At 38.6% G+C, this 17,201-nt stretch overlaps 7 protein-coding genes across 8 annotated transcripts in view; 4 read left to right on the top strand and 3 right to left on the bottom strand.

Annotated features, from left to right (window-relative positions):
• The first annotated feature begins 1,430 nt into the window (after nt 1-1,430).
• LOC17879627 lies at nt 1,431-3,788 on the top strand. The gene is made up of 7 exons (XM_006283528.2): nt 1,431-1,607; nt 1,879-2,011; nt 2,110-2,213; nt 2,299-2,470; nt 2,553-2,693; nt 2,767-2,858; nt 2,949-3,788. The coding sequence occupies exons 1-7, from the start codon at nt 1,516-1,518 to the stop codon at nt 3,616-3,618; spliced, it is 1,404 nt and encodes a 467-aa protein (XP_006283590.2). The 5' UTR covers nt 1,431-1,515; the 3' UTR covers nt 3,619-3,788.
• A 1,011-nt stretch (nt 3,789-4,799) lies between these two features.
• Nucleotides 4,800-6,083, top strand: LOC17878431 (F-box protein At4g35733). Its single transcript, XM_006282848.2, has one exon. It carries the CDS (start codon nt 4,811-4,813, stop codon nt 5,888-5,890), a length of 1,080 nt encoding a protein of 359 aa, XP_006282910.1. The 5' UTR covers nt 4,800-4,810; the 3' UTR covers nt 5,891-6,083.
• A 135-nt stretch (nt 6,084-6,218) lies between these two features.
• Nucleotides 6,219-10,364, top strand: LOC17878116 (ATP-dependent DNA helicase Q-like 3). The gene is made up of 19 exons (XM_023779679.1): nt 6,219-6,555; nt 6,647-6,754; nt 6,859-6,866; nt 6,952-7,035; nt 7,137-7,277; nt 7,378-7,412; nt 7,489-7,572; nt 7,653-7,741; nt 7,900-8,052; nt 8,133-8,229; nt 8,356-8,359; nt 8,444-8,593; nt 8,691-8,762; nt 8,840-8,905; nt 8,991-9,118; nt 9,199-9,293; nt 9,400-9,518; nt 9,612-9,721; nt 9,818-10,364. Exons 1-19 carry the CDS (start codon nt 6,405-6,407, stop codon nt 10,260-10,262), a joined length of 2,139 nt encoding a protein of 712 aa, XP_023635447.1. The 5' UTR covers nt 6,219-6,404; the 3' UTR covers nt 10,263-10,364.
• Nucleotides 10,365-10,499: 135 nt separating this feature from the next.
• LOC111829719 (ganglioside-induced differentiation-associated protein 2) lies at nt 10,500-11,865 on the bottom strand. Its single transcript, XM_023779681.1, has 3 exons — nt 11,596-11,865; nt 11,230-11,494; nt 10,500-11,124 (listed from the first exon to the last, which is right to left on the bottom strand). Exons 1-3 carry the CDS (start codon nt 11,717-11,719, stop codon nt 10,905-10,907), a joined length of 609 nt encoding a protein of 202 aa, XP_023635449.1. The 5' UTR covers nt 11,720-11,865; the 3' UTR covers nt 10,500-10,904.
• Nucleotides 11,866-12,405: 540 nt separating this feature from the next.
• Nucleotides 12,406-14,962, bottom strand: LOC17877871 (thiol-disulfide oxidoreductase LTO1). The gene is made up of 7 exons (XM_023779680.1): nt 14,814-14,962; nt 14,444-14,732; nt 13,702-13,958; nt 13,491-13,603; nt 13,193-13,340; nt 12,970-13,107; nt 12,406-12,898 (listed from the first exon to the last, which is right to left on the bottom strand). The coding sequence occupies exons 1-7, from the start codon at nt 14,913-14,915 to the stop codon at nt 12,809-12,811; spliced, it is 1,137 nt and encodes a 378-aa protein (XP_023635448.1). The 5' UTR covers nt 14,916-14,962; the 3' UTR covers nt 12,406-12,808.
• A 354-nt stretch (nt 14,963-15,316) lies between these two features.
• Nucleotides 15,317-16,434, top strand: LOC17878170 (rhodanese-like domain-containing protein 15, chloroplastic). Of its 2 annotated transcripts, none has more exons than XM_023778428.1 (5): nt 15,317-15,520; nt 15,609-15,805; nt 15,905-15,975; nt 16,088-16,145; nt 16,233-16,288. In XM_023778428.1, the coding sequence occupies exons 1-5, from the start codon at nt 15,369-15,371 to the stop codon at nt 16,286-16,288; spliced, it is 534 nt and encodes a 177-aa protein (XP_023634196.1). In that variant the 5' UTR covers nt 15,317-15,368. The 2 variants fall into 2 exon arrangements, with proteins under 2 accessions (XP_023634196.1, XP_006284610.1); XM_006284548.2 differs by having other exon boundaries at nt 15,321-15,520; nt 16,088-16,141; nt 16,233-16,434.
• A 7-nt stretch (nt 16,435-16,441) lies between these two features.
• The window catches only part of LOC17877641 (serine/threonine-protein kinase STY17), a 4,254-nt gene continuing 3,494 nt past the window's right edge, over nt 16,442-17,201 (bottom strand). The window contains exons 13-16 of the mRNA XM_023778429.1: nt 17,152-17,201; nt 17,015-17,068; nt 16,802-16,936; nt 16,442-16,716 (exon numbers count right to left, since the gene is read on the bottom strand). The exon at nt 17,152-17,201 is cut by the window's right edge and continues 25 nt beyond it. Coding sequence (XP_023634197.1) covers nt 16,645-16,716; nt 16,802-16,936; nt 17,015-17,068; nt 17,152-17,201 — 311 coding nt within the window. The 3' untranslated portion in view covers nt 16,442-16,644. The remainder of the gene's footprint in view (nt 16,717-16,801; nt 16,937-17,014; nt 17,069-17,151) is intronic.

The following is a 17,201-nucleotide window of genomic DNA, read 5'->3' as shown; positions in this document are numbered from 1 at the left end:
TATTTTGACATCGTCAATCTTTTACATGGTGTCGTGAGTTTAGCCTCGAGAGTGACGTAGATGTTTACATGGCGTCGAGGAAAGATATCAAGAAGAAGATCCAGAAGTATATGGTAATGTCGAAAGATATAGACGCGTCTTTGGACTTTGGAGAATGTTTGGTGTGATGGTGATGATCAAGACATGAGCGCTTTGGTTAGCGTGATGCAAGAGAATCTCTTCTTAACATCCTCTCGGTTTAATTAAAAAACGGATCGGATTCGTATGGGTTCGGAAACAAATGATTTACTTTTAGAGCAGGTCGATTGGTCTTTTTTTTTCCTTTGTATGTTGAGAGAGTTTAAACACGCGTCCATGTGTTTAGAGGATATATGTGTGTTTGTCTTTATAAGTTTATAACTCTTTCACGTGTAAACATCTCTTGTAAAGTTTATGTAGTTATAGCTATGAGAAAAATTTAAGTAGACAACCGGCCATACCAAAAAAGTATTTTATTTTTAATTCAGTTGCAAATATAATAATAATAATTATACTTTTAAGATATAGATCACACTATTCACATACGCAGTAACAGCCGGTACCAAAACATAATTCTTTGCATGGTGGCGTACAAAAATCAAACCCACCAAGTGGCTTAACCATTAGTGAAGCTTCATGATGTGATGAGAGTAGAGGAGTTTCTTCAGGTAAGAGACGTTTCGCCTCGATAATCTCAACTGTTGTGGATATCATCAGTACTACAACACAAATAGGTGGAATAAAACATTAGTATACATAATATAATTCTTTAATACCATATATATATATATATATATATATATATATATATATATATACCATATGAAATTTACCGGTAAGAGCTAAAAGGATGATGAAAGCAGCTTTCGATGAAGATTTCCCCATCATCATGTAAATCTGTTTTTCTTGGGATAACCTTGTAGAAGTAAGAAGAGTAGGTGAAGAAGATTGATATATTTTGGGACAATGTATAAAGTTTTTATAGGATAGAGAAAGTGTAAATAAATATCAAAGATTTTGTGTTAATGGGTATTTATGAATAAGATAAGATGGAATCTCCTAATCTGGTAGATAAGTTTGACTCAAAGAAATTGTCTATACATAGAACAAGTTTGACTAAAAAAGCCGATGACTAAATTCCAGCCTATTATAAGCCCAAGCCCATTGAGAATCAATAAATCACACATGTCAATCTTGAATCTACAAGCCACGGTGCAACTGAAACTCTTCACTGCTTTAGGATGCCTTTGCTTGGGGATACTTGTGGAGTTTGGCAACGTGTCTACGATACAACGGCTATATTTGTTGACATAGTGACAATTTGTCTCGAGTCCAGCCCTAAAATAATAAGTCGGTGTGTTTCTTGTGGGACCAAAAAAGAGCGTTACTTTACTAATTTCAGCGGACCGTTACTTACACACTCACATTAGTCTCCTCTTACTTCTACATCTCTTTCTTATTCTTCTTCTGTATCAGAGACGCGGTGGTGAGAAGACAATGACGGCGGCCGGAGTAGCCTCTGCGCAGACCAAGAAGCTCATGAAGTTCAGTCTTTCTCTCTTCCGTCGTGGCTTTAACTCCTCTAAATGGTATGGTGCTCATCATCTTTATTGTTACTTAGATTCGTAATTTCCCCGCCAATCTGCTTCACTGCCCGTGAAACAATGGAAAAGTTAGGGTTTTTTTAGTGTGGTGACACTTCTCATCTCGAAATTCGATCTGGGCATTCTTAGTTACTTCATTCCCAAGGGGAAAAAGCTTGAATTTTGTGATCTGCGTCTAAGAAATTTCCGATCTGGGCTTTTCTACGATTAAGCATCTGATGAAAGGTTGTGTTTTTTTTTTCGTATCGGAATAAAGCAAAACGGCGGCGAAGATGGCTGTGGCTCGGATTAAGCTACTGAGGAACAAGAGACAAGTTGTGGTGAAGCAGATGAGGCGTGACATCGCTGTTCTTCTTCAATCTGGTCAAGATGCCACTGCTCGAATCAGAGTATTTTTCACTTTCCTGCTTCTCTTTTCTTTTTTTAGAATTTTCCTGCAAATCCAGTCAATTCGATGAACGTTTTTGCTTTGCGACAAATCCCACAGGTTGAGCATGTGATAAGGGAACAGAACATTCAGGCAGCAAATGAAATCATTGAGCTCTTCTGTGAGCTTATTGTTGCTCGGCTCACTATCATCACCAAGCAAAAGTATGTTCATAGCTATCAGTCTCAATTTTTCTTTACTTGACTTCAGTTTGGGCTCTTCTTATATGTGTTTGGCTTTGTTTTTAAGGCAATGTCCTGTGGATCTTAAGGAAGGTATTGCTAGTTTGATTTTCGCTGCGCCTAGATGCTCTGAGATCCCTGAGCTTGGAGATCTTAGAGACATATTTGAGAAGAAATATGGGAAAGATTTTGTATCTGCTGCTACTGATTTGCGTCCTAGCTGCGGCGTAAACCGGATGGTAACTAAATCATTCATGTTTCTGCATCATATTCAGATGCAACATGAAATCTTGAACTTATTTTCTCTCTTGTGCATTGTAGTTGATTGATAAGCTTTCTGTTAGAAATCCGGGTGGGGAATACAAACTGAAAATCATGAAGGAAATTGCAAAGGAATTCCAGGTTGAGTGGGACACTACAGAGACAGAACAAGAACTTCTCAAACCTGAAGAAGAAAGCATAGTACGTCTCTTAATCTCCCTCTTTGTTTTTCAAAATCAGAATCTTAAAAGTGTTGTTCTTCTTGTATTAACAGGATGGGCCACGTAAGTTTGTAAGCGCCTCAAGCTTACCGGTTAATCGTGCAGCTATCAACGAGCCTATTGATCTTACCAAAGCAGTGCCGAGGTATGTATACATTCCAGCAATTGGTTCAAAAATGTCGATAGCTAAACATGGATCAGAAATATGAAGTCTTGTTGTTGTTCTGCTTGTCAGATCGAGTAGTAGCACGAGCATCAACACGCATTATCATGACACCGAGTCAGCAGCGGAAGCAGCTACTGAATTAGCCAAACAGGCAGTTGCAGCAGCACAAGTAGCCTCCTTTTTAGCTACCAGAAGAGACAGCACCAAGGAGTTCTCTGTATCTTCCGATCATTCAGCAAATCAGAAGGATTCACAGTACATGGATCATCATTACCATCATCCAGGTTCAAGGAAACAATTACGAGACTCCGAAACAAGTTCATATTATGCAAAACCTAGTGCAGAAAACAGAGGAATCGGTAGAAGACACAGCTACAACAACCCGGGTTTTAATGAATCTGCCTACGAAGAAGACTATACCAAGTCTGAAGAAGAAGCAAAGGAAACAATTAGGAGGAGACACAGCTACAACTCTTCATCACATCCGCCTCCTCCTCCTGCTACTTCTGAGATCAAGTTTGATGAGTCAGACTACTACGAGGAAGAGACAGAACCAGAAGAACCATCACAGGCTCGTGTTTCTTCTCTCCCACCAAACCGAGCACCGCCTCAGGCTCCTCAGTTTGATGATTCCAGACGGGACTCAAGCGGTCACCATGTTCACCCAAAACTACCCGACTATGATATGTTGGCTGCACGTTTTGAAGCAATCAGACACAGCAAAGGTCCATTGATCTAAAGCCGGAAACTTCCACTACTGCTATGTGTTCATTTTTTTTTTTTGTGTATGAAGAAGGAAAGACACATTTTTTATTACTACTTAGTACTTACTGAATAACGGTTCGGTTTTGTTGTGATCTTGTCAGAAAATATAGTTAAACCGTTAAAAGAAAATCTGAACTTGAAACTGGCTTATTGTCCACAAAAGTATAAGCATCCATGCTAAACTGTAACTGGAATCAATTAGTTAAACTATCCCATGAAGGAGCTCCGTTCAGATAAACATCCCATCAGATTCGGTGTTATGTTTTCTCTACGTCGGGATTACATAAATGCTTATTGTGCATCAGTGCATGTATTTTCAAGTTTCAATCTTAGGAGTTCCGTCTTAAGGTTGTTTCTCTGACAAGTAATAAACAACACAAAGAGAACTCGTTGATAACTCAAAGATGGATAAAAGTGAGTGGTCTGTTTTTGGCAGTCGGCGACCACAAGAAAATTTGGTACTGCAAGTCTGCAAGAGTGGAGAAGAAAGTAAAATTTGGACAAAAAATCAGAAACCAAGTTGAAGATTTCTTAGACATGCTTCACAGATGACAGGTCTATGCCTTGTACAATTTGAAGATTAGTTATATGACAGGTGGATTAGTTATATCACGTCTCAGCCTCGAAGGAAGCTAATACATGTACATCAAACTCTATGAATAGAAAAAAGTCTTTTATTTTATTGTAATGTTTTTTATTTATTGTAATGTTATATATCATTTATATTGATTACCCAAAAATAGGCCGAACATCAAATAAAAATAAACTTTATTAAGAAGTAATTAAAAACAATGTTATATACAATTCAAAAAGTGCATTCTAACAATAATTAAAGTTTCACTTCTTGACACATATATATTTGGTCAACAATAAATAAAATTTTCCATCAATAAATTAAAATTGGTCAAGTCAAGAAGTGAAAATTAATTGTAATAGAGAATTAAATTTACTTTCTAAAATAAATTAGTTATGCATTAATGAAAATAATAAATAAAAGCAAGCAAAATTTTACATATAAAGGTAATATTTAATATATCTTTAGTTGACCCAATATATATATATCTACTAGTCAAATTCAGAATATATATATATATATGGGTTTCAGTTTGTCCATAGATTTTCTAGATTAATTTTAAAATCTTAGGGTTTCAACAAACGAAAGAGAGATGAGTAAAGTCGTGGAGTGGTCTGATTTACCTGGAGACCTCGTGGATTATGTAGCCAACGGTCTCTTCTCCAAAATTGAGCTTCTGCGATTCCGTAGCATCTGCAAAACATGGCGTTCATCTGTCGTTGCGTCCAAAAAACGTTTTCCCAACCACCGCAACCGAAACCGTAGACGCCTTCTCTCGTCCTACGATAATAAAACGTGTTCACTCTCTCCCGCAGCTTTCTACCGTGTGATTCGCTCGTCATGTCCCGGTAAAGGATGGCTTATCAAAACCCAAGATGTCTGTGATGACTCCTCCAAAACGCAACTCCTTTCGCCCCTCTCTCGTAACTCCATCGACTCTTCTTCCGGCATAACCCTAGATCTCTTGGACTTCACGGTATCCGAAATTCATCAATCATATGATGTCCAGTACTCAAAGAAAGCGTCGTATACGTTTGCTAGAGTTGTTCTAGTAGGGGATCTGGTTTTTGTAGTTAATTGCAACAAGCAAATCTGGTGGTGCAACAGTAGCGAAACTAGTAAACCTTGGGAAAGAATCATGGATGAAGAAGTTCAAAAATTCTCGGATATCATACTCCACAGAGGTCACATATATGCCTTAGACTTGAAAGGAGCAATTTGGTGGATTAGTTTATATGAGTTTAACATTTTTCAGTACGGACCTTCGACTCCATTGGAATACTACGAGATTGATGACTACTGCAAAGACAAGGGGCTCGTGGAGTATTGTGGGGATCTATGCGTTGTTCATCGTTTCCGTAAGGAATTTTGCGTAAAGAGAGTTAATGTTGAGATGACCATTGGTTTCAAGGTTTATAAGATGGACGTGGAGAATGTTGAATGGGTTGAGGTTAAGTGTTTGGGAGATAAAGCTCTTGTCATGGCTACGGATAGTTGTTTCTCTGTCTTGGCCAGTGATTATCATGGATGTTTGGAGAATTCAATCTATTTTATAGATAACGAAGAGAAGAACGATGTTAAAATGTTCAAGCTTGGTGATGGTAGTATTACTAAAATGGCTGACTCTTCCTCTCAGAGTTGTTTTCAGATGTTTATTCCTCACTTTACCTGAGGATTTTGTTCTTATGATGAGGATTTTGTTCTTATGATGGGTTTAATTCTTTTGTCTCTAATTTGTTCATCAGAGAGTAAAAATTGTTTTTAAGATTCTGATTTTGTGTTTTTATTTTTTTTAAATTGTATGATTTTGCTTAGTAAACTGAAATTGCAAAAGGAAAAATCGGAATATGCACTCTTTGAGACCATTTGGAGTGTTGTTTATTTTTGGGGTGCACCGATTAGAGAACGATGTCACAAGTGTCATACACGATTTTTTTCGTCGATATCGACCGGGTCAACTATATCATGGTTAGGTTGAGATTATTTTGGTTTGGTTATCGTTCGATTCAGCTACGCAGACGGCGTCGTTTTTGCAATCGCCAACTTCACTTTCCGCAGCGCCTCGACGAAGCGTCGACAGACTCTGCGGAAATTTCACAGAATCGAAGAAACCATCGCAAGCACTCAAATTATCGTCGCAACATATTTGTTAGTTTCATCGAGGCGTTGAAGAGGTGTTCATAGATATGAAGAAAGCGCCGTTGCCGGTGCAGAATGTCCACCGCTCCGATAAGAATGTAGCCGGGAAAGAGGCGTTGGTGAAGCTTTTGAGATGGCATTTTGGTCATGCAGATTTCAGAGGGAAGCAATTGGAGGCTATTCAAGCTGTTGCATCTGGTAAGTGTATAACACACACACATTCCTTTTTCGCTTTTACTCTGGAGAGAAATTGGAATGATTCGTTTGTAATGTCAATGATCACAATTAGGAAGAGACTGCTTTTGTTTGATGCCGACGGGAGGAGGGAAATCGATTTGTTATCAGATACCTGCATTAGCAAAACCTGGAATCGTCCTTGTTGTGTCTCCTTTGATTGGTAATTTGTTTTTTTTTCTTTTCCTGATTCATGAATTGAGAATCTCTGTGTTTTGATTGGTGTCTCTAACTATCTCTTTTGTTTCTCTTGTGTTTACTTCCCAGCTTTGATGGTAAGTGGCATTGTTCTCTTTTCTTTGGTATTTTCTCTTTTAAAGCTTCCTTGAAGGACCATTCTTTGTTTCTATTTTGCTAAAGGAAAATCAAGTGATGGCCCTGAAGGAGAAAGGTATTGCTGCTGAGTATCTCTCATCCACCCAAGCCACACATGTTAGGAACAAGGTGATTTTGACTATAGTTTTTTTCTTCGTCTCTGTGTATATATGCAACTTAATTCTAATCTTTGTTTATCCTTGGATGTGATTCTTGAATTTGGTTTTTAGATCCATGAAGACCTTGATTCTGGTAAACCCTCAGTAAGATTGCTGTATGTGACTCCAGAATTGATTGCGACTAAAGGATTTATGTTGAAGCTGAGAAAAATCCACTCTAGGGGTTTACTAAATCTTATAGCTATAGACGAGGTAAGAACCTTGGAATGCATATAAAAGAGTAAGCAGGAAAACGTTATGTGTTGCACTTGAATGTTGGTGTTAACTTCTCGAGTGTGTATGTATATTTCAGGCACATTGCATCTCATCATGGGGCCACGACTTCAGGTTCATTATTGGTGACTATGTAAGCATTCTTGTCTGTGGCCTCTACTATAGTCTAACTTGTTTTGTCATACTACAGACCTAGTTATCGTCAACTTTCAACCTTGAGAGATTCTTTGGCAGATGTTCCAGTGTTGGCTCTTACTGCTACTGCTGCTCCCAAGTGATTTTTTCTTTCAGTGCATTATAATAAGAACATGCGTGTAGATTGTAGATCCGTACTCAACAGCAGTTTTCTTGTAGGGTACAAAAGGATGTTATCGACTCCTTGAGCTTGCGGAATCCTTTGGTCCTCAAGTCTTCTTTCAATCGCCCAAATATCTTCTATGAAGGTTTCTTTTTGAGCTATTAATTTTTCTATGATATTTTCTCTCTGTAAATTGTTATGAGGTATTCCCAATATTGTTTTGTTTGAAAATCTTTCATTACTATATAATGGGTATTCTAGAAATGCTTTCCCATAATCTAAAAAAAAAATTTGTTGGTGCAGTTCGGTACAAAGATCTTTTAGATAATGCATATAATGATCTGGGCAACTTACTCAAATCTTGTGGAAATATTTGTGCAATTATCTATTGCCTTGAGCGTACGACCTGTGATGACTTGTCTGTTCATCTTACCAGTATTGGGATCTCTTCTACTGGTAAAAAATCGTCTCATCTACCTTTATTACTTCAATATTAAACCTCAAGCGCTGACATTTGCTTATATATATGTCTGCAGCCTATCATGCAGGACTCAATAGCAAACTGAGGAGTACTGTTTTAGATGATTGGCTGTCCTCAAAGAAGCAAGTTATTGTTGCCACAGTGGCTTTCGGGTATGAGTAACTCTGTGAACTACCTTGCATTTGAGTCCTGGGTTTATTGTGATCCTCTTATTTGCGTCTTATTATGTTTGGGAGCTCTTGGGGCGCGCGGTAAACGCTCTATTGCTTTTTCTACAGAATGGTAAACGAAGATTCTTTCTCATGTTGCATCTTTAAGTTTCTACGTCTTATGTACTGTAGTATGATCAGCCTACTGGCTTTCTAGGGTATAGATAAGAAGGACGTCAGAATGGTTTGCCACCTTAACATTCCAAAATCAATGGAATCTTTCTATCAAGAGTCCGGTAGAGCAGGTCGGGATCAATTACCCTCAAGAAGTGTATTATATTATGGTGTAGATGACAGAAAGAAAATGGTAATGTAACCTTCTTATGACAGTTTTTGGCACCACAACTTTGATTCTATGACTCTTATTTGTGAGTTCGCTAACTTGATTTACCAAACTTTGCTAGGAATTTATTCTGCGGAATTCAGAGAATAAAAAATCCCCATCCTCTAAGAAGCCTACGTCTGACTTTGAACAGGTTAATAAGTTCTTGGTTTTTTCAGCCACTGTATATTTTAGTTGAAACTTATTCTTATTCGTGCTGCATGTATTTAGATTGTGAAATACTGCGAAGGTTCTGGATGCCGAAGAAAAAAGATTCTTGAGAGCTTTGGTGAAGAGGTGACTTGTTTTTAACTGATTCATGAATCAAATCCCTTAACTTTCTATCAAGGTAAGCTGCTGATTTTTTTTTTTTGCAAAGCAGTTTCCTACGCAGCAATGCAAAAAAACATGTGATGCATGTAAGCATCCAAATCAAGTTGCTCATTGCTTGGAGGAGCTCATGACCACTGGCTCCCGAAGACACAATTCTTCTCGAATTTTCATCACCAGGTTTTGCCTTTACCCACATCTAAAATTGTGCAGCAAGGTATACCGAGTCTAACTGAACTCTGTGCCCATTCTTTTGCAAGCTCGAACAAAATGACCAATGAGGGACAGTACTCTGAGTTTTGGAATCGTAACGAAGATGGAAGCAATTCTGATGAGGAAATATCAGATTCAGATGGTAACTCACTTTATTGATATTTAAGCGCATGCATATCCATTCTTTTTATTTAAACTTCTTGTATCTCTTAGATGTCTAACTCACATGTTGATTCATCTACATCCAGATGTCTCTGAGGCTGCCAAGAGCCTAGCAGGACCTAAACTATCAAAAAAATTGGGACTAGACGAGAAACTGGTTTTACTAGAGCAAGCTGAGGAAAAGTACTACGAAAGGAATAAACAGGTTTGGTAACAACTTCACTTTATCTTCTTTACGAACAGAATTTGACGTCATTCATCCAGTTTAACTTGGCAAAGCTATTGGAACCGTTTGCAGGTGAAAAAGTCTGAGAAGAACGCAATATCAGAAGTACTAAGAGAATCCAGCAAGCAAAGACTCTTGGATGAGCTGGCACGAGTTCTTCAGCAGCTCGCCAGTGAAAATGAGTAAGACCTCTCGATTCCTCTCAAGTGTTTATAGTTTAAGATGCTTATGGGTCGTCTCTTATCTCACTGATTGGAACCTCAACATAAATTTTGCAGGATTGATTCCCAAAAAGCATGCGAGTTTCTTGAAAACGAGTGCTATAGAAGATATAGCAAAGCAGGGAAATCATTTTACTACTCGCAGATAGCTAGTACTGTGAGATGGTTAGGAACCGCAAGCAGAGAGGAGCTAATGACCCGACTTAGCTCAGTTGTCAGTACAGGTAGAGAAGAAGAGCCAATAGAAGAAGACCTGTCACTGGTGACTGAACAGACTGAGAACATAAAGGAAGAAGCTGATGGCAAGATTAACACGGCCGAGTCACAGGTTGGTGATCAGACACAAGAGGTAGTGAGCCGTTCGCCTATAAAGCTTCCACATATTCCGTCATTCTCAGAGTTTGTTAACAGGAAAAAAATGAAGCAAAACACCTCGGCAGGTAAATCTTCTGAAGATTTTGATGATGAGAAGAAACCGGCAAAGATAATGAAGCTTCAGTAAAAAAATAAAAAATAGTAGCTAAACCCCTCAGGATATTTTGTTCACTAGCCAACAAGGGTTTTTCATTTTCTTTTGTAGTTTAGCTTAAGCATTGGCCCATTATCTCTCAAAGTCGTAGCATACAGCCATACACGATAATTTAGTGTTCCACCTTAGTAGCAAGTATTTCATTGACATCACAAACCGAAATTTAGGAAACCAAAACACAGTACTGAATGAAAATAATAGCTGTGTCAATTTTAAAAAGGGTCTCTCTTTTTCTTTTATCAGTTCCCATAACCATTTAACAAAAGGACTTATTACAATCACATATGATATACCCCATATACATTTTCTCCCCCACTAACTCGCAACCACCACAACTAAAGAAAAGATGTCAAGATTAAAAAAAAGAAGAACAACTAATTAAATACAAAAAGAAAAGAGTTTTAAGAAAAAATCTTCTTCCCCTTATCCAAGCGCCAACTGCTTTCTTTTCTTTTCCGTAAAAAACGCTCACTAGCATTAAAAAAAAGCACACACATATTTTGTAAACCCCTTTCTTTTATATATTTTAATCGTATATTATATGGTTTTCATAAGATACGATCCGAGATCTAGTGGGTGGTTTTTTTTTTCTTTTTCTTAATAGCCCTTTCTACGCTATGAGATACACCTCATGGAGAAACTGGAGACTGATGAATCCACGGCGGCTCCGGCGAAAACCCTAGCGTGATCGCTCTCTTGACCGTAATCCATCATCGGACGGTACTCTAAATCATCGTCGTGATCGTACACAAACTCCGGCATCTCAATCTCGTTCCTCCTCACATGTTCCCACAGATAATCAACTCTGCTTATGTACCTCAGCTTCCCGTACAACCTACCGTAGCCAATCATCACATCAATCAATCAAACGAGTCCAAGAACAATCGTTGACCAGAAAATTAATTTAAACAAAACGCGGCGGTTAAGTTATATGACTCACCCGCCGGAGAATAGAAATCGGCCGCAAGTGGCGAGGAAGAGACGTGACTGGAGACCTGGATGAAGGAAGTAAACCTCCTGGAGATTGTCTCTAACGTTAACTGGAATCGCGTCGTAGATCGCTCTTAGAGCTGAGATTCCTGGGAAGTTCTCGCTCCTCTGTACACCGGTGTGGACGTAAAGCACGGCGAATGGTTTTCTACCTAATCGAGGAAAGATCTTCTCCTCTAGATACTTCTTTAACACATCAAGTGATAGGAATCGAGCTGATATGGGAGAAAATAAATAAACTCAAATTAGAAGATTTTTCCAAGTAAATCTACATAAGAGAAAAAAGAAACAGATCCGATTGGTTATGAGTGAGTACCTGGGAAGAATTTGCCGATGATACGAAGGATCTTACGGCCACGTTTGTCTCTGCCATGGATCTTAAAGATCTCAAGCTTTTCGATCAGCTGCTCTTGTTCGATCTCCGAAATCTGAGAACTCATCGCTTCTCTCTCTCTTGTTTCGTCGGTGAAATCACAGTTGAATTATTGAAGAAGAAGAAGTGAAAAACAACAAAGGGGGCGAGTGAAGAAGAAGGAGGTGATGATCATTTTAAAAAAAAAAAGAGAAAGACAAAAGAAAGGAAATAGAGTATTATTATTAATTGGAGGGTAATGAGAGAAACGACGGGCACTTACGAATATTCTATAGCATCTTCCTTTTTAACATGATCTTTCTCACCTCTTTGTGGGATCCCACACTTCACAGTTATTACCTTTTTTGCCCTCTCTTTCGATCTTTCTTCGTTAACCAAAACTAATCTGGTCCCTTGGTTTCTTCCTGCCTCATCCAACGGCTACTGTCTTTCTTTTTTTTTTACTCTTTTCCCGCGCGCTCTACTCTTAAGCGATGTCTGTTGGTTGTTACGTTACGTCTCATCAGCCATCACATGATTTATGTTATTGGATAAGATAAACGTTATTTTGGCTCATCTCATGCCTGACATTGAGCATACCTAAATCAAATCATTGCTTTTTATAAATAAATATCTCGATGATCTTATCTATCTATCCAATGGAATCTTAGAAATTAAAACAAAGAATACTTACTTAATCTCGTCCATATGACCATATCAATCGGATAATCATGCCGGCATTTGTGGATCATTACAATATTAATATACCCAGGAGGCACATGCAAGGACACTATTCAGAATCAAATCTTGGGACTCAGAAACATAGTTTTCTTCCAAGTATCCCATATTAATATACATACATCTACCGTACATCATATGTATATACAAACACATGTCTGACTCTTACATAAACCTCAGTTCTATGTATTAGATACACATAAAGATCAAATTATGAGTAGAAGAAGAACCTAACAATGTTTGGAACCTATGATCTTTATATGGTCAAACATGGATACTCTGGTGAAGGGTACAAGAGATATCATGAAGTCTTAACCTCCTATGGCAGTAACAATGACTTTACTCACTTGCATTTGTATAGAACCACCCTATAGCTATCATGATCAAGCAAACAACATTCACGGATTCACCTAATTACTTTCTGCTACAATACAAAATTTTACTGTACTTCACTGGCCTCATTTGCCTGATCAAGGCTGAATCCAGACATCTCTGCTAGTTCAGCTAGTTCTATTTCTCCGCTAAAGACCTACAGAATAAAAGAGGTAAAATGAAAATGACATATGATGAAATGTACCAAGGATTCCGAGATTTACTCACCTGGTTATTTATTATCCATGTTGGGAATCCTTCGATCCCAGCGTCTGCACATGCCTTGAGTATCTTAGTTCCTTTCTTATATCCATCCGGAAAACATTCCACATAATTCAGTTCTTTTGCCGCTTCTTTTCCAAACATCTATAAATGGATGGAACTTACATTAAGATAATAATAAATGCATGAAACTGATTCCTGGCAAACCCATTATAATTGAACTAACTACCTCTTTTTGCTCTAAGCAGTGAGAACACCAGAATGCCCCATACATTTTGGCTCCAATCGAGTTTAGATGTTTTGCTAAAGCAATAGCATAAGGGCTAGATGATGATGTGATCTCTGTTCTATAATATGGCAGTTCAATGTCACCAGAGCTGGAAGTAGTGACACAAAAAACTATCCAGGTTAAAAGATATCACCTGATAAATACTCATTCATCTTTGAGACACAATTTGTTGACAAGTTGCTACAAAGGACTATAATTGCCATCAGATTCCCGATAGAAAACTATGAACTTAGATTACCGTGACGGGATTGGTTGAGCAGTACTGTAAGAAGCAGTCAAGGAGGCAACTACTAGGATTGCCAAGCATGTCTGCAATCCTACAACTTGCTTTATTTCTTCCAACTTCACATCCTACCACAGGGATGGAGCACATAAACAGAATCCAACCTTTAGAAGTTATTTAAGTCGAAACACATTAAATCGGTAAAGAAACAGAAATAAAACGATACCTTTAAAGAGAGGAAAAACAGACAGAATGATATGAAAGCAGACACTAGGCAATACAGGCATGATGATCCTGAGAGTTTTGTACTAAGGATATACAGAAAATATGCACTAGCAGATGCCATTGCAGTCGTTATCCCAAATAAAGCAAAACGCCCATTGTTCTTACTAATTCCAAAAGGTAAATTCTCTTCCCCAAGCTCTGCACTTAGAGCGGTTACTAAGCCATACATAACAAATCCAATCACTGGGAGAGGAACACCTGGCAAAGTGTAAAACGATTGTCATTGAGTTCAGCTTTCAAACACATTAAACCTCCAAGAAAATGAGGGTCAATAATGCCGGAACAGAGGACAAAGAAGAAAGAAAAATCATTACATACTACACAAGTGGAGTGAAGTATGCTATTCAACTTCAACAGTTCTATGTATGCTTAAGTACTGAATCCCCCAAATGACATAACCATTAGGACAGAGTCACAGAGATGATCACATGCGAGTGTTTGATCATGCCTATTATAAGAGTAGAAAAAACTCCACCAGAACCTCAAAATTAGCTAATTAATCAAAAACGCTCCATAAATACAAAATTAAAAACAAAATGCATACATTTTTCCAGGTTTTCGAAAATTATTGAAACTAAAGATTCAGGACTGCATATATTCATACAATGTCGAAAGTCTATTGCAAATCCAAACCAGAACTACGTAAATCAAAGGCTGCATTCATTAAAGCGATGGGAAAATACCGAAGACAGCAGCATAATCACTGTTCAGGACATCTCCGCAAGTGCCACCACCAATAGGGCAAAACGCATCAGACCCAGTGACCTTGAGGTAAGTCAAATATGCTGTATCTAACATCCCAATACCGCCAAGTACGGTGTACCAATTGTATGTCGAACTGTTGGTCGTCGATACTTCACTCGTGGACGACGACGATGAGGAGGGAGACAGCGAAGGCGCCGAATCCTCACTATTTTCCGGCTCAGATGAAGAACATTTGATCGTAATCGTCGGAAATCTCCGGCCAGGGACCTAATTCAGAACATCTGACTTCAACTGACCGATCACTTATTCATTCTACCATCAGAGAAGAAACACATGACTAGAACTTACCTCAAACCGCCGCGTATAAGGAATTAACGACGGAGGAGGCAACTCGCAAAAACCAAAACGAAACTGGCAAGACGATACAGAGACAAAGCTCGCCATTATCATCGTCGTCGTCAAACAATCGCTATTCCACCATTGTTAACTTCTTCATCTCCTCCTCCTCAGCATCCACTATCTCTCAGCCACTTGTTTCAATAGTGGGCCTAAAAAGGCCCAAATAATATAAATTTGTTACCATAATAAAGCCCGTGAAGATTGGGCCTTGACGGTCTTCTTATCTATCCGAGTCAGCAAGTTATCCTCTTCAACACGACTCACGAGGCACCGGGTTGGACTTATCATCATCTACGCATGGCTTACATTACATTTTGGAATAGACATCGGTTACATATTTGAATTTATCCGTAGGATGATAGAGACTCTAATATCGAACATAAAACTTGCTGACGCGACACCCATACGGCCATACCTCTTAATATCTGTATGTATATATAAACATTAGACGCTAAAAGTAGACTCAAATCATCTTAAGAGAAGTTTAAAAGAAGAAAAGAAAAAATGGAAACTACGGCTTTTAACACAACCGCACGAATTGGAAACTGGTCATCAGCTATTTCTCCACCTCTACAGACATGTGGATCGTTCAACTGGCAGCTACCAACACGAAAAAGTGTTATTTTAGCAAATCTTCAAAACTCAAACTTCCGATGGTGAGCAACGACCGGACTCTCTCTCTCTCTTTCAGTTTCAGGTTTGGATTATGAGTTATCACTAAATATTTATGAGTTGTTGTTGAAGGAGGAAAGCAACGACAACAAGCAGAGGAAATGTTGCAGCAGAGGCAGCTAGAATTCCTACATCAGTACCGGTAAGAGTGGCGCGTGAGCTAGCTCAAGCTGGATACAAGTATCTCGACGTGAGGACACCAGACGAGTTCAGTATCGGACATCCGACTAGGGCCATCAACGTACCTTACATGTACAGAGTCGGATCAGGTTATTATTCATCACCGACCTTTACATTCCTCTGTTTTAAGAAAAGTTGAAGTGAAATCCCTTAGAAACTAACCAAAGCCAACCAAAAAAACGTTGCAGGAATGGTTAAGAACCCGAGTTTTCTAAGACAGGTCTCATCCCACTTCAGGAAACACGACGAGATCATCATCGTAAGTTTCATTTTTGGCAATTTCGACATCAGAGAGTATATCGTGATGAAAGAAATCCCCTGTTTCACAACATCTTTGAGAAGCCTCATAAACAAACTACTATATATTGCAGGGTTGTGAGAGCGGAGAAAGGTCTTTCATGGCTTCTACTGATCTTCTCACTGCTGTAAGTGTGATTCACTTCTACTTAGACACCCGTAGTAATAGAATCTGTTATCTGATTTAGGACAGGCGGTTTAATGCTGTCGCATGTACAGGGCTTCACCGCGATTACAGACATTGCTGGAGGATACGTTGCTTGGACGGAGAATGAGCTCCCAGTAGAAGAGTGAAAACACACAAGCCCAGTCAAATATCCTGTAATTATCAATACTTTATGTAGATGTTCTAAACCCAAGTGGTTTCTGTAATCTGAATGACATCGTTTATGACGAGTTAATAATAATACTTGCTTCGTAAGAATGTCTTCAAAAGAATTGTTTAAACTTTATTGACTGGCATTGCAAGTCAATCTCTGCAGTGATCATTTGTATCAAAAAGAAATTGCTTTAGGAAAATTATACATGGACAAAAAGAGTGAGGCTCTAAGGAACTGTACAAAGTAAAACGAAAGAGTGAGTAGAGCTCTATCAAACCGAGCAAACCACAGTTTCAGCGCACTCGAGAGTCTCAACGATGGCCCTTTCTTAGGCCTGAAAAGTAACCACCATGTTTATCCTTGCGGCGCTCATCTTCTCCAACCTGGTGGTTGCAAAACATATTATTGCTCAGAATAGCGTTTGGTATAGGTACATAAGTCGAAGCGATATAGTGATAAAGCAAGTACCTCGTGGATTAGTTGGTTAAGCATTTCTATGATATCTGCAAAATCGGGTCTTTGAGCTGGGTCTTGCTGCCAGCATTTCTCAAGAAGTTCAGTCAGTTTTGGGTGTGTTTGCTTTGGAATTTTTGGTCGAAGTCCCTGCAAAATAATTAAAATTCATTGTGTTAAAGCCTATCAACAAAGCACGAGAAACAACTGTAACTATTAATATGATACCTTTTGGACAACGCCAACAGCAGCTTGCAGTGGAGTCAAGTAAGCATATGGGAGCTGTTTTCATTCATTAAACACATAAGTTACCGAGTTTAATAACTTTGTACCAAAATCCAGAGAGAGAAATTTAAGAATCTTACTTCGCCAGTCAAAAGTTCCCACAGCACAATCGCATAGCTAAAAACATCTG

Source organism: Capsella rubella, unplaced genomic scaffold (assembly GCF_000375325.1).
Source record: "Capsella rubella cultivar Monte Gargano unplaced genomic scaffold, Caprub1_0 scaffold_7, whole genome shotgun sequence".
In the NCBI taxonomy this organism is placed as follows: Eukaryota; Viridiplantae; Streptophyta; class Magnoliopsida; order Brassicales; family Brassicaceae; genus Capsella; species Capsella rubella.
The sequence above is the reverse complement of the archived record's forward strand: the minus strand, read 5'-3'. Positions and strand labels throughout refer to the sequence as shown.